At 39.9% G+C, this 14,731-nt stretch overlaps 4 protein-coding genes and 1 non-coding gene across 8 annotated transcripts; 1 reads left to right on the top strand and 4 right to left on the bottom strand.

The window, feature by feature from the left end:
• Positions 1-359: 359 nt before the first annotated feature.
• On the bottom strand, positions 360-968 carry LOC112193933 (putative F-box/LRR-repeat protein At4g15060). Its single transcript, XM_024334198.1, has one exon. The coding sequence runs from the start codon at positions 966-968 to the stop codon at positions 360-362; it is 609 nt and encodes a 202-aa protein (XP_024189966.1).
• Positions 969-1,359: 391 nt separating this feature from the next.
• LOC112193401 lies at positions 1,360-3,125 on the bottom strand. 2 transcript variants are annotated; one of them, XM_024333546.2, is made up of 3 exons: positions 2,966-3,125; positions 2,446-2,628; positions 1,360-1,958 (listed from the first exon to the last, which is right to left on the bottom strand). In XM_024333546.2, the coding sequence occupies exons 2-3, from the start codon at positions 2,554-2,556 to the stop codon at positions 1,506-1,508; spliced, it is 564 nt and encodes a 187-aa protein (XP_024189314.1). In that variant the 5' UTR covers positions 2,557-2,628; positions 2,966-3,125; the 3' UTR covers positions 1,360-1,505. The 2 variants fall into 2 exon arrangements, with proteins under 2 accessions (XP_024189314.1, XP_024189315.1); XM_024333547.2 differs by lacking the exon at positions 2,966-3,125 and adding an exon at positions 2,758-2,949.
• A 62-nt stretch (positions 3,126-3,187) lies between these two features.
• On the top strand, positions 3,188-3,259 carry TRNAP-UGG. The gene has a single exon. It is a non-coding gene; the product is annotated as a tRNA-Pro (tRNA).
• Positions 3,260-4,332: 1,073 nt separating this feature from the next.
• LOC112193647 lies at positions 4,333-9,657 on the bottom strand. Of its 3 annotated transcripts, XM_040516513.1 has the most exons (4): positions 9,397-9,657; positions 8,083-8,222; positions 7,232-7,987; positions 4,333-7,201 (listed from the first exon to the last, which is right to left on the bottom strand). In XM_040516513.1, the coding sequence occupies exons 3-4, from the start codon at positions 7,880-7,882 to the stop codon at positions 4,577-4,579; spliced, it is 3,276 nt and encodes a 1,091-aa protein (XP_040372447.1). In that variant the 5' UTR covers positions 7,883-7,987; positions 8,083-8,222; positions 9,397-9,657; the 3' UTR covers positions 4,333-4,576. The 3 variants fall into 3 exon arrangements, with proteins under 3 accessions (XP_040372447.1, XP_040372446.1, XP_024189639.1); XM_040516512.1 differs by having other exon boundaries at positions 4,333-7,987; positions 8,351-9,657; XM_024333871.2 differs by having other exon boundaries at positions 4,333-7,987.
• A 1,467-nt stretch (positions 9,658-11,124) lies between these two features.
• On the bottom strand, positions 11,125-14,639 carry LOC112193932 (dnaJ homolog subfamily B member 4). The gene is made up of 2 exons (XM_024334197.2): positions 14,510-14,639; positions 11,125-13,131 (listed from the first exon to the last, which is right to left on the bottom strand). The coding sequence occupies exon 2, from the start codon at positions 13,016-13,018 to the stop codon at positions 11,486-11,488; it is 1,533 nt and encodes a 510-aa protein (XP_024189965.1). The 5' UTR covers positions 13,019-13,131; positions 14,510-14,639; the 3' UTR covers positions 11,125-11,485.
• Positions 14,640-14,731: the final 92 nt, after the last annotated feature.

The following is a 14,731-nucleotide window of genomic DNA, read 5'->3' as shown; positions in this document are numbered from 1 at the left end:
CTAATAGTATGATATAGGCCGCTCGTAAATTTGGAGCTCTAAAAGAAAAATTGGACTTCAAATGACCTCGGAAAATAAAGCCATGTAACCTTGGAGCATCGATGGTACCATTCACATCATGGCATCCTCGAACAGAAAGGTGATACAAATGTTCATATATTTCAAATTGAAGCATCTTTCCAAGTACATATTGTCGAGATCGAGAAGATGTTGATGCGAAGACCGTAAGATGTTCAAGATTGTCAGCATAAAGATGAACTTGAAAAGTCTCGCAATGCTTAAGTTCCAAGGATTTGAGACTTTTACTTGCAATGACAATGTCGTCCCAATCAAAACAACATGAAGTTAATGTAAGATACTCAGAGCAAAGGGCAGTCCCAAACCAGGGAGATGAGAGCATCGGAATCAAACTGAACATCTTTGAGGGACATAGTTTTCAAAGAACGAAGAAGAAGGCTCTCGGGTCTTTGCTCATAATACTCCTCACCTTTGTCGATGTCCATTATGATCTTAATTCTCACAGACTCCAAATTTAGAATCGTTAGAGATTTTGCATTGATAAAGCTGGTCCGGCACAAGTAGTAGTAATTTTGCACCCTACTCCCTCTAAGGCTGAGATCCAACTCTTTCACGCTTCTCTCAAATGAAAACTTCAACCACTTGTATACAATAGTGGCATCTTTAGCTGAGTATCTCGTCATGCGAAGTCTGAATTTATCCCAGGTGGTTTGTCTTTGTTTCTCTTTCTCACATAATACCAACTGGAATTTTAACATGTTGATGAACTTCCTGTGCTCATCAAAGTTGCGATCGTCATGCTCACCACCCTCGTTAAATTCTGATATGGGGACGCCTTGCCATTGCTTAGAAAGACAGCTCATGCAGATGGCAGCTTTAGTGGGAAGGAATTGAAACATCTGTTTGAGAACATCCTCGGGTATGTCGGGAAGTATTGTGTGGGCGCCCATGAACCAGTTTGCTTTAGTTGCTGAGAACTACTACTGAGCCATGAGCCCTAAGTCGATCGTATATAAAGCAATGTGCATGCTAACTAGCCTCGATAGAATACAAGTAGGAGTAGGAAACCTTAGATTCCATATAAGATCCGGTAGGTCTGCAATAAGCCTCCAAATCCTAGGGTAGTAGAAAACCTGAAGTTTAGATTTGTTTAGGGATTAATATAGGGCCAAAAACTGACAAGGAATGATATCCCAAGTACAGCCTCACTAGATGTTGTATATGTAGAATTTAAATGTTCTTTGTATGATTTACTTCCTCATAAAGCTTTGCTTCTATTTTCACCCTGATAGGTAAAAAAGAAAAGTTACCAACCGAGAAAACAGTACAAATTTCATCATATGGCAAAAAGACAGCAGAAAAGGCAGTCACGTATCTTAGTTGATTGGAAATATTGGCAGTGATGCCTTTTAAGCTCACAAAAGAGACATACAAAACCACCCAAAGGGTCCAAAGAAACCTAATCCAAAGCAAAGAAGAAAACTGACTCAGTCGAGATAAATTTTAACATCAATCCCGCTATCAATGAGGGATTGGACAACTGCTCTAATCTTCCCTTCAAACTTGTCTCTGTCCCTTGGAGTATATGAAGCGGTATAGACATCCGCTTCTCTAGCCCTATCGGCTAAAATTTGGCCGATGGCTATACAGGCAGGTATATCACATCGAGACTTGAGTGCAGCTTTTATGTCTTTGGAGTTGGTACCGGCAACTGCAACCTGCTTGCATGTTACCCTGTGGGTGATTGAGGCTGACACAAACCGTTTTGAGATGAACACATCAAGTGTAAATGGTTCTAAGTAGGCTATGGTCCGCTGCTTAAATGATACATGCTTCTGTGGATTTTTGGACTTCTTTTCCTTCTGATAAGTGTATGGCCGACTATTGTTATCATCAACAAAATCCTCTACCCCAAAAAAACTTCTCGGTGCACAATGAACCTGTAAATTGCATAGACAGCAGCTGAGTTTGTTAAAAAAATTCTCATAGGAAGAACTCCTGGACACATTCTAGTTTGAGCGGTTTACAAATTCTGGCATATAATTGACTGGAATCAAAAGTTGCAGCCAGAAACAATGTCAAATATATTCCATCACCGGACTTCAATCAAGCAAGTGACAATAAGTCTAGCAAAATCCTTTTAATCAGAATGTAACGCTCAACACGTGGGGTTGGGAGCTGGGAAGCAAGTAATGTCATTCTACAGAGCATGAAGCAAGTGCAAGATACAGGTTGACAAAGACTATAATATTGCTAAGGGAAGGAGCAAAACTTATTCAACCATGTCATAACTACCAGATCTTCATGCCGTCGTGTAAAACATGATAAAATCATGAATCAATCGTAAATCGTCGGGTTAAGATTGAGACACAATGTTGTGACAAGAAAGCATGGTTTACTGTGAGATATGAGGGAATTGAAATGAACCTGTGCATTGTGGAAACCACTAGTGGGCACATAGTAGCAAGCCCTAATTCTGCTTCCTCCACAGCCATAAACCCCTTTGTTCCACACCTTCCCAAACACCTGCTTCAACATCTTTCTTTCTTTCCTTGTCACTCACAAACCAGAGACGTTAACTGGTTTCGAATTCCAATCGACTTTGCCAAGCTGTAAACAACAAACACGAAAAGACAAAAGAGAGAGAAATCACAATCCACCTTTGAGAAACCTGAATTCAGAAATGTACTGAGAAATGTGAATTTATCAGAGGCATTTCATCGAACAGGTGGTGCGCACCGGACGAAAGAGCAAGAAAAGACGACAAAGAGGAAGCTTTGATTCCCATTTTGTGAAGCAAATGGAGTTTTTGGGAAACGCATATCAAACCCTAAACCATCAAATCAGTTGAAGGTGTAGGAATCATGAGCCAAATTGAAATGCACAGCTGAGAGGGGGCATATAGTGCAGAACCCAACAACTGTAAAGAGAAGGATGAGAGAGGGACCTGGAGAGATGGAGTCTCCTTCCGGCGTGCGGAGAGGAACGGCGTCGTTTTTGGAGGAGATTTTCGGCGGGAGAATAATTACCGGAGCATCAGACTATAGTGCCGTGGCCAAAAGAAAAGGGGCGCACTTGAAAGTTGAAACTCAGAACAGGCGCTTGGCATTATTTTAAGACGATTCTATTATATGTATATATTCACTGTAGATGATTTGGTTTACAGGACGGGCATTTGGTCTAGTGGTATGATTCTCGCTTTGGGTGCGAGAGGTCCCGAGTTCGATTCTCGGAATGCCCCTCTTTTTTAATTCTCTTTTATTGTTTGATAAGCATGTGTTTTTACTTTTTAGGTTCAACCTTCGTTGTTTTATATGCTTGCGTTTTTACCTTCATTTTGTAAACAAGTTTGATGCAATGATTTGGGTTGGTGGGAGGAGTATTGTGCTAATCATGCGAAAACGGCTCCTTCTTCAAGAGTCAAGACCACGATTGTGCAGATGGCAACGACCCCCTGTTGCGTTTATAAAATTAAATGTATATGCATCTTTTGTCTCTCCTAGTCCTCTTGCTGGGTTGGGGGGGCATCTTTAGGGATGCAAATGGTTATACTATGGGACGTTTCATGCATCTTGTGGAGGGAGTCTATAGTGCCAAGCAAGCTGAATTGCCGGCATGTTTGTATGGTGCCAAGATTGCAGCAGAAAAAGGTTTGGGACTCTTGATTGTTCAATCGGATTGCCTTGAGGTCGACTCTCAATCTGAGAGTTTGTCCGAATTGGGAGCAGGATGCAATGCAATGATCAGTCTCCAGAGTAAGAGTAACACACCAGTTCTCTTAAATCAGTCGTCGAGCGCCATTATCAAACCAGTTCTCTCTAGTTTTTGACTCATTGACAAGAATACAACAAGCATCGAAGTTGAGCTTAGAGTCATAGTACCTACTCAAATCTTGTTTAAGAAAATGATCTCAAGCAAACTAGTTTATAGTGGCGCAAAGCAGTGTAATGGCTCATTATTAACACCAAGAGCCCTGAGTACTTGTACCCCCACTGTACCTGCTCAACATCGTTGACAAAACGATCTTAAGCAAAGCACATAGAATATACATCAGTACATCACCAACAAGAGGCTTACTGTCTCTAGTCATATTACCTGCCTTGGAAGTTTTATGGCAATGGTGTTGAGAAATATTTAATCTACATTGTTAATGAAGCTATCTTAAGCAAAGCAGTCTATGGCTCAAAGAACACAGTATGGGAAATAGCCACAATTCCACGAGCACATGCTCCCTCGTAGGAACTATGATGGCTCAGTCAGAGCCTACATCATGCATGAATCCAAGCTACAAATGCAAGGCAAACTGGCAAAAAGTAGAACAATGAAAACAACAACACTAAAAAATGGGAGAGAACCTGTCTTTGCCCCCTCATCATTATTGAATTTGCACTACCAAAAAGATAACAAGCTAATGCTTCAGGCTCCGAACATTCACCAACTCTCAAGAAATGTAAACTGAAATGTTTAACTGAAGTTCATTCTATTTATTCTCAAGCAGCACTCCGGCAAATGTCAAGAGTTAAACGAACGGATGCTAGAAAGTTGGCACATTGCAGTTTCAATCTAAGGAAATTACAGTACCAGGTATTGATGATGGATCAAGCTCCCAACAGCCTGCAAGTCGACTGTCACTCTCCCCGCTATGCTGGAAAGCAGGAATCTGGTGAGAAAATCTATGAAACTCAGACAGCGGTACATCAATGATCCCAGTTTTTGATCTCTGGATTCTTGGAGCCTTGAATATTGATTTAAATCCTTCAACCTTTACCAGAACTCCAACCTTTGTGCTTCTTCCACTATTTCCCCGCACTTCCACTATTTCACATTCACCCTTGGCCAGGTTGGGACAAGTCGGCTCAGGATTGTGGTTCTTGTATAGAGCCCAAACCTCACCTTCCTTGGGTTGTATTTCAAACACCTTCCTACCAACAACATTTCCGGTATTTAAGCAGTGAGAAAATGAAGAGAGGGGGAAGACCTCAGTTGGGCAATTTTTCAATCTAAATGTCCCACAGGAAACTGGTCCAGACAAATTTTCCGGTTCTGAGCAAGGTTCCAGCACTGCCATATGCACTTGAAAATTTGGCCTAACCTCAATCCTCTTAACTTGAGCATAAGTATTAGGCATCCCATGTCGGTCACTATACAGAGCCCAAATTTGACCAAGACTAAATTTCTCCTGAGATTTTAGCCCTTTGAAGTCGTAGAATTCAGTCTGGGACAATCTGCAGGCAGGTGATGAAGATGGAGGAGGGGCTACAGGGTTTTTCATGAGACTGGGAGTATGGTGATCCTTCAGAGTTGAATGAATCCTGTTATTATACTGGCTAGAGGTAGAGTTTACTTTAGACTGAGGGAAGCTGACATGGCCGTCGTCCTTGGCAGAATCTGGACACTTCATAGCTCCGTTTGATGGGGTACTGTTCTTGCTTAATTCCCTTGGTGATCTTCTAAGACTAAAACTTTCTTTATCCGAATTGTTCTTTTGATGCTTCTGTGTGTCGGTTCTCTTATCTGCTTGACATGGAATAGCACTTTCCTCAGGTTGTGTGAGGTTTCCATGGTTTAGGTTTGTCATGCTCTTCCCTTTCATACAATTCACAAATTCAGTATCTGACTCTCTTGGAGATCTAGACATCAAAGTCTCTCTTTCAGAAAGCTTCTTCCCCTGCTTCATACCTGTGCATGCAGTTACAGAACCAACCCTTTCACAAGACGTACCATCAGTTTCAGTTTTCTTGCTTCTGTCATCCATTTCCAAGTTACCTAGATCACTTGAATCAAAAATACTGGTGGGCAAAGAAGCAGGATCAAGCTCAAAGGATCCTGGGGGAACACCAGATCCTTCACAACCAGTCATCTTGAAAGAGGGAATCTGATGAGAAAATCTGTATAGCTCATGAGTTGGTACTTGAAACATGACAACCCCGTGCTGCTCAGTTGGCTGAAATAAACTGACAAATCCTTTCACTTTGCCTAAATAACGAACTCCAATTCCAAAAGCTTCGACAAAATCAGACAAGACTTCAACAAATTCATATTTGTAGGGCCTGTGCTTTTCCGGCTCAGAACTCCATCCAATATCCCAATTCTGGTACATGGCCCAAGTTTCTCCCTTCCTAGGATATACCAGAATAGACTTTTTATCACTTCCTTTTCTGTAGTGCATCTGATGAGAAAACATATGATGATCTTTAATTTCTTGAGTTTTCCCAAGTTTGAACTTGCCACAAGCAACTGGCAACTCCATCTCGGACCAATCAATCTCACCTTGGTCATCTGGATTGGCCTCCAGCCATCTGATTTTCAGCTTAAATCCAGGGGTGAGGACCTTCTTGACAAAAGCATAGTATCTGGGCATGCCATCTACTGGATCATAAAGAGCCCATATTTGATTGGCTTCAAAAAGACTTGGCAAACTATCTTCATCAACCACAAACTTATGGAATTGAGGATCAGGAACTTCAATGGCTCCCGGAGTGGATGCAACATCTACATTAGCTACAGGACTGAAATCACCTTTGAAGTTGCTTTCATCATGATCTGACATGGCGGTTCCCTTTACCGTTAACTCAAATTCCTCAGTTTTACTCTTCTTCTTTGGCAAATTTTCTTCTAGAGGAAAACTTACTTTTTCTCTTGTATTTTTCTTATGTCCACCAACAGTTGCATTATTTCCCTCCTCAGCAGCACTAAACAATTGGCCCTTCCTCAACCTTTTGAATGGGGGACTCACAAAATCATCATCATCATTGTCATCTAGGAGGGATGAAAGATTATGCTTGTTCCTTGGAGATCTCCTAGGGTGACAGCCTCCACCAAGTTCAGAAACACTATCATTCTTCTTTTTAGCAGCACGTTCAGTATCAGCTGTAGCTCTATTTCCAGTCTTCAAACTTTCTCTAAATTCAAAAGTTGAATTCTCTCTTTCTTTGTTCATATTTCTAGAAGTTATTGTATCTTTGGACTTCACTGGACCAAATTTAGATGTTTCAACACCTTGCTTCCCCACTTCAACCCCACGCCAAATATCTTTCTTTTCAGCATCAGAAGCCCCACTCAAGTCAGCAGAAGTTCCTACCTTTGACACAGGTTTGAAGGCTGCATCTCCATTCTGAAATCTTGTGAAATTTCCTTTTTCAGCTCCTCCATTACTTTGTGAGGCTACGTTTGAAGGACCCTGACTTGGCGGCTCTTTATAATTCGGAAAGTCATTTCTGAAAGATTCTGGATGCACACCTTCCCGAAATTCATGAGCTTCAAATGCTTTCCGGCATCTTTGACAACGGAGCAACCGACCCAGAAAGTCTCTATAGTATTGAAACTTTGAGAAACAATAGTAGCACTGTGTCCAGAATGTGTTTGGTTGCACAGGTGACTGAGGATTATTCTGAGAATTGGTTGCAGCAAAGAAATCAATATTTGACTGATGAGCTGTTGTTTTTGATCCACCATGTCTTGCTAAAGTTCTATACTTAATGTCATATATAGAACGTTTTTGTTTGTCCGACAGCACCCTGTTTGCTTCCCCAATCAGCTTAAAAGCAGCCTCCGAACCAGCAAACTTATTCTTATCAGGATGAAGCAAAAGTGCCAATTTTCTATACTGTTTCTTGATGGTGACATCATTATCAAATTGTTGAATCTGAAGAATTCCGTACCAATCCATTTCGGATCCACCTAGCTTGTTTTCTGCTGTACAGTGAACTTCACATACCGTAAGTAACCGAGAAATGTTTTCGAGATCAGGGAAGAGTCTCTGAGCCTTTTGTGCTGTCTTCATTGCTCCTATATAATCTTTGTTTTGCATCTTTGTTTCTGAAAGTTGCATTGCTCTGACCGCCTCCTCTTTGTTGCACTCCATAGGTGATTCAGGATTTAAAAAGTTTCCTTACTCTTATATCACGAATCCCACATGCACAGACAAGGGAAGAAATCTACTACAGTTCGATCATTCAAAATATCCACCCTGCATATACACAAACCAAGCAAGTTAAGTACATTATTCCCACCAGGCACCAGCTATCTGCTTATCCAAATAACATTAGAACAAAATTTACCTACCATTCAGTTAGTATCAAAATCGAAGATGCATGTAAAAATACTTGGAGCAACAATCTGGCTTTTCCCCACTAAAAGGTTCAGCAGAGCTCCATCCACGTGTCCACCCACAAGTACATAAGGCCAAACCGGGGATCTCAACCCTGCAGCCCATATAAACAGTTAAAAATCAGAAATAATATTGATCTTTGGACATATGTATACAGATAATGCATAAATACGTAAACCTTTCGAACACAATTTATTTGCATCTGAAAATTTATATATATACCATGTATGCATTAGACAAAAATTCATACAACGTCACCACTCTCCAAAGCATCCGTAACTGATCCATTCACTCCGCCTCAAACCTTATTCAAAACACCCAAACTAAAAGCGATATTACCTACAATGGCATTTTCCAAGGGTGACGGAACAAAAGAATGGCACTCCATAAAAAAGGAATGTCAACAACTCAACATACATTACGAAGCATCAATCATTTGTTACCGAAATACCATTTTTGTAAGTGGCCCATTTTGGTCTGCCATTTTAAGAATTTCCCAAGATAAAATTGAAAAACTATTAGCCTACCACATTATAAGGGAAGAACTTTGTTCTTCCAACCCTGAATACCAAATTGAATAGACTAGAATACCTGAATCTAACCCATCCACTCACTCTTACTTATCTCACATTTCTATTTACTTGCATGGCTTCCCATGATTCCTTCATCTTTTTAGCAACTTAGATAAACCATTAAGGGAAGTTTCAGCAAACTAACAATACTACTAAAAACTTGCAAAAGCAAGCAACTTTCTTCTTCTTTCCTCTGTAATTTCACAGCTACCAATACAAAGTACTTCCAACCGTGAATATCATATCGAACAGAGTCGAATAACTACATCTAACCCATCAACTCACTCTTTCCTATCCCACATTTCTCAACTCATTAGTCATTACTTCCCAATTCACTTGCATGCCTTTACATGATTCCTCCATCTTTTTAACAAATTTAGATCAACCTCATAGGGGAAAAAGTTTCAGCATACTAACAATACTACTCTAAACTTGCAAAAAGCAACCAACTTTCTTCTTCTTTCCTCTGTAATCTCACACTTACCAATACATGCAAAACCTTATTTACCAACTAGCACAGTTCAAACACCAAAAAAACCAACAAAGATCACATCTTTATACACAAACATTCCCTACCCACAAATCAAAAACACAAAAAACGCAAACTAAAAATCAATGCAGGGTTCTCAAGTCCACAGCTTGAGACCCGCCCGAAACAGCCAAAAGAAAATCTTGAACAAGCAATTGAGGCGTTACCAGGAGACGAATGGCAATCGGCACAAACCCTAGAAAACTCGCCGGCGAGGGAGAGATAAGGAAGAAGAAGAAGTTGTTTGTTGAGCTTGAGAAAAGTGAGAGAGAGAGCGGGAAGAGGAAACTGAGCTAAAAATATTTGGGGGCAGAAGAAGACTGATGGAAAAGGAGAGGTCCCTGAGGTTTTCTGAAATTGCAAAATTTGGGTTCTATTTCTCCCCCAAACTTTTTTCTGATGGATCTATTTCATAGTCCTTTTCTTCTTCTAGTGTTTTGTAGAAGTGGTGTGGGTGATTTTTTTATTTTAGGAATGGTCTAGAATAGGTAAATGCAACCAAAGATGGAGTTACCTTTAGTAACTTCCAACCATAAATGTATATATTGTATGCCATGTGGATTTCTATAATGAAGGTTATGAAGCTCACATATTTCGATAGTTAAAGAAGGAGGATGATCTGTTACGATTACAAAGTTATGTAAAAATGACAATTTCGATTGATTGTCTATTGAGATATGAATCTCTACATTAGATGACTTTTTGACATCAGATTAGTTGGTTTAGGATTACGATTTTTTTTTGTTAATATCATTTTCCTCTTTTTTGTAATATAAAACATGTTTTATCCTCATGTTTAGCCCTTGACATTATTGATAGGCAACTCTCAAAGTCTCACTTTAGACTATGACGACTTTCTGAGTTTTAGTAGCCAAGCAACCATTTGAAATATATCCTTGTGAGAGGGAAAAATAAAGTGAAAGTGAAATAGGAAGTGAAAGTGAAATAGGTGAGAGAGGGAAAAATAAAGTGAAAGAGAAATAGGTGAGATGGTTGGCGTGTGAATTCAAGCAATAATTCAATATTAGTTATCGACTATCATTTTTCACTTTTAAAAGTCAACGTTAGATATTATTCAAATAATAATTATCAATTGAATTCTATTATTGAAAATATAGGCAAATAACAATTGTACAACAATTTAGTAAAGATAAAATTGAGTAATCGTATCATCAGTATATCGCGTCGTCCTCGGTAAGCCGTGGATGTGGCCGGCGGCGAAGGAGGTCGGAAATAGGGGCAGCCGTGAAGGTGTGAAGGCTATTGAGTAGGGGCAATTTAGGGGTTTCAAGTGCAGTATCAAGTTAGGAAGTAGGAACCCATCTGATCTTAGATTTTGCAGCCGACAAAAAATGTCTGGTTAGGAATAAAAAATTGAAAGAGTAGACTGATTAACAACCCATTTTATCATTTATTAATCTACACTCTACATTAACAGGTCTTGCTACATGATGCCATCATGATAAGGAAAGGTAGAAACAAACCCAAATTCTAAATTCTATTAAAAAAAAAAAAGGAAAGAAAAAAGAACCAATCTGATAGAAACATAGTACCAATACCAAATAGTGTCTAGGTGAGACCAATCTTGAAGCAGAATAATAGCCTCTTAACTCCTACCAGTCTCTTCTTCATGTTCTTCTTCCCCAGTGGTTGTTGGCTCACGGAGGAGGGCCACCTTCACAAGCAGCTCCGCCTGTTGCTGAAGCAGCCCTTTCTTCCTGTTCTCCAAAGACCTTATTTGGGCCTTGAGAGAAAGCATACGATCTCTTATCAGAATTGGATCCACACAAGGCATGTGCTCCCAGAACAAACCCAGTGTGTACTCTCTGTGCTGCTTCTCGTTTTCCACCTGAACAATCTCTTGTTGAATCCTCGCAAGTCTCCCAGCAATATCCATGGCTGCTACTCTAACCTCTCTCTGACTTAATATCTCAACCTCTTAAAATTTTCCTTTGTCAAATGCCAAGGACAAAGGGAGAGTAAATAGGAATAAGACTCAAGGAAATGACACAATAAATGATACATCAACTCATATATTGACATCTCATGCTCGTTTCATAATTGCTAGCGCTGTTATTCCCATCAATTCAGGGGATTAGGATAAGGTCCAAAAGCCATAAGCTTTAGTGAGTATTAGATACATGAGACTACTTTGTATACTATGAGGACTACACAGCTGAAAGGACATCTAGTTGGTGGTGGGTTAAGTGCTAGAGCTAATATTCGGTACCTTGCTACTCTTGGGTCCCTGCTAGTTTAGTCACTAGGCAGAGAGGCTGGATCAAGCTCAAAGGAACCTTTAGGAACACCACGCCTTTCGGCACCAGACATCATGAAAGAGGGAATTCGATGCGAGAATCTGTACACCTCATCAGGTGGTATTTGAAATGAAATGACACCATGCGGCTTGCTTCGCTTAAACAGACTCACAAAGCCTTTGACTTTGGCTAAATAAGCTACTCTGGTGCCAAAAACTTGTGAAAAATCTGACAGGACTTCCACGAATTCGAAGTCGAATGGCTTGTGCTTTGCAGGGTCAGAGCTCCACCCAATGTCCCAATTCTTGAAGAGGGCCCAAGTTTCTCCCTTCCTAGGATATACCAGAAAGGAGTCTCTGACGGTGCCATTTGTGCAATGCATCTGATGAGAAAACGATAGATGATCTGTAATGTCTTCAGTGAGACCAATTGTGTACTTACCACAAGCAACTGGCAAGTCTTCTTTAACCCAACCAATCTCACCTTTGTCATCTGGATTGGGAATGAGCCAGGTGATTTTCACCTTAAATCCGGGAGTGTGCACTTTCTTAACTCGAGCATAGAACCTTGGCATGCCGTCTACTTGATCATAAAGTGCCCATGTTTGATTAGCATTAAAAATATTTCCCTCGGGCGCAAACTTATTGAATTCAGGTTCAGGAACCTCAAAGACCTTTGGTACGGATGCAACAACTGAATTGGCTCCAGAATCAGTTGGCCTATCATTTTTTAATATCCCACCATTCATAGCACCATTATTATTTAGCTTTTCACTGGACGAAAGATTCTGCTTGCTCCTTGAAGATCTCCTAAGGTGATCACCTCCATTCAGCTCAGAATCAGCTCTAGCTCTCTTTCCTCTGTTGGAATTTTCAGTGGATTCAAAACTTGAACTTCTTCCTCTCTTTTTATTCATATTTCTCGAAGTTCCTAGATCCTTGGACCTTGGACCAGACCTGGAAGAATCAACACCTTGCTTGCCTACTCCATCTGCATGCCCAATATCTTTCTTTACAGTGTTAGAAGTCCCAACATCAGCAGCAATTCCTGCCTTTGACTCCGGATTCAAGGTTGCATTTCCTTTGTGTATTGGTACAGAAGAGCTTCCAATTCTACCAGCTTTTGCTAAAGCTTTTCTATACTTCTTGTCATACTTAGAACGAGTTCCTTGGTCCGCCAGCACCCTGTTTGCATCCATGATCAGCTTAAAAGCAGCCTCAGCTCCAGCAAATTTATTCTTATCAGGATGAAGTAATAGCGCTAGTTTTCTGAATTGTTTCTTTATGCTCTCATCATTATCAGATCGCTGAACCTGAAGAATCCCATACCAGTCCATTTCACATCCAGCTATCTTGTTTTCTGCTGAACACTGAACCTCACAGGCTGTTAGTAGCTGAGAAATGTTCTGAAGCTCAGAGCAGAGGCGTTGAGCTGTTTGAGCCAACTTCCTTGCTCCTGCAAAATCATTAAGCTGCATCTTTTCTTCTGACAGCTGCATTGCCCTGATTGCCTCCTCTTTGTTGCAGTCCATGGATGATTTAGCACTAAGACTCTAGTTTCTCTCACATACAGGAGTAACCAGATGATATATACCACACAAATATCCTGCCAGTCCTCACTTCTCAGTTATCCAAAATCTTCACCCTGCATAAATGAAACCAAGCAAGTCAAATTTCTCCCACAGCTATGTATTTCTCTAACTAACAAAAGACAACTTATTCGCTTCCAATTCAGTAAGTATTAGAATCAATGCTTCAAAGATGTCCTGTAAAACAATGAAAAACATATGGCTTTTCTCCCAAACATAAGTTCCAGAACAGCACCACTAAAATGAAAGTACCACCTGAAACCACATAAGCTAAAGCCCAAGATATCAAATCTGCAGCTTGAATCCATATTCAAAAGAATCAAAATCAATGAAAATAGCTTAACTGTACTAAATGTATACACAACACACACACACACACACACACACACAAACATTTATATGCATCTGCATTAACCCATCAATCCCACTCCCAATGCATCCACTTGAAATGCCAATCTTGTAAAACTGAAAAGGAAATACCCAACCCACATTGTACCAAAGACCAAAGTACTTCTTCCCAAGCTGAACATAAAAATCAATAAGACCCATCGAGTTGAATAAAACAATTAACTTGTCCCATAAGGATCCAATTTGACATCAAACAACACAAAAGAAGAAATTAAGAATAATGTACTTGTACAAACAATCTTTCTCTGTTCTGTAATTGATCATGTACTAAAAACAACAGAGTAAATCCAATAACATAACATTATGACAGATTTGTACTTATATAGTAAGAAATCGCTCATTGTTTCAACAAGTATAAGGCCATAATTTACCGATATCACGTCAAAACCAACAAAACACAATTACATAAAATCACTGTCACTAGTAAAATCTCTTTGCCACCATTTTTTTTTTCTTTCACAAACGCCACAACAAAACGAACATTTTATCAAAAGTGTCAATCCTGCATCTCCCACAAACAGTAACGAGTAGTAGTACGAAACCATTCTATACTATTAATCATACATGATCTTCAGCATATATGAACCTTCCTCCAAAACTCTTAACCATTTCCAAACCCAGAAATGCTGAAACTCTCAATAGATCTCTTACTTTATCCCCCATTGATAAACTAACTACTCCCAAATCATTGCATGTCTCTCCTAACATAACCACATACACGAATTTCATCACACTCAAAAACAACCTCAACTTGAAAATGAATTTCCAGCTCAAATTTCCTCAATTAACTACAAGAACAGAAACCAAAAACCAAAACTGGAAGTCATAACTTGGCCCTCACTCAGTTCTACCAATCACACCACACAATCAAACCCTAATCGAACCGCAAAATCAACATGAAATTCAAAACGAGCTGGAACACTAATACTATTTGGAATTCGCAACGAAAACAAAATGCAGGAGAGAAGAGCCAGTGAGAAGAAAGCAGGTAATCGAAGATGCAGAGAAGGTGCTCGATGAAATTACCGAGACAGTAAAACAGAGAGAGACTGGTTCGCGCCTTCTTCTTGTGTTTTCGAAAGAAAGAGAGAGAGCGAGAGTGAGAGGTGCTTCTGCTTCTTACTTTCTGCTGGACTGTAGTACCTCTACGGTTCTACCGTCTCTTTAATTTTTTGGGTGAAAAAGATGACTTTAAAGAGGAAAAGTGGGAAATTAATAATCTTTCGGGTCAGTGCAAGATAAGAAAAA

The sequence above is a fragment of the Rosa chinensis genome, chromosome 3, assembly GCF_002994745.2.
Source record: "Rosa chinensis cultivar Old Blush chromosome 3, RchiOBHm-V2, whole genome shotgun sequence".
NCBI lineage: Eukaryota > Viridiplantae > Streptophyta > Magnoliopsida > Rosales > Rosaceae > Rosa > Rosa chinensis.
The sequence above is the reverse complement of the archived record's forward strand: the minus strand, read 5'-3'. Positions and strand labels throughout refer to the sequence as shown.

Excerpts from the sequence above, each read along its gene's own strand:
- LOC112193933 (XM_024334198.1), bottom strand. The coding sequence starts at position 968 with ATGGGCGCCCACACAATACTTCCCGACATACCCGAGGATGTTCTCAAA.
- LOC112193401 (XM_024333546.2), bottom strand. The coding sequence starts at position 2,556 with ATGTTGAAGCAGGTGTTTGGGAAGGTGTGGAACAAAGGGGTTTATGGC. Across the intron at positions 1,959-2,445 it reads GTGGTTTCCACAATGCACAG|GTTCATTGTGCACCGAGAAG; the intron begins GTTCATTTCAAT and ends TGCAATTTACAG.
- LOC112193647 (XM_040516512.1), bottom strand. The coding sequence starts at position 7,882 with ATGGAGTGCAACAAAGAGGAGGCGGTCAGAGCAATGCAACTTTCAGAA.
- LOC112193932 (XM_024334197.2), bottom strand. The coding sequence starts at position 13,018 with ATGGACTGCAACAAAGAGGAGGCAATCAGGGCAATGCAGCTGTCAGAA.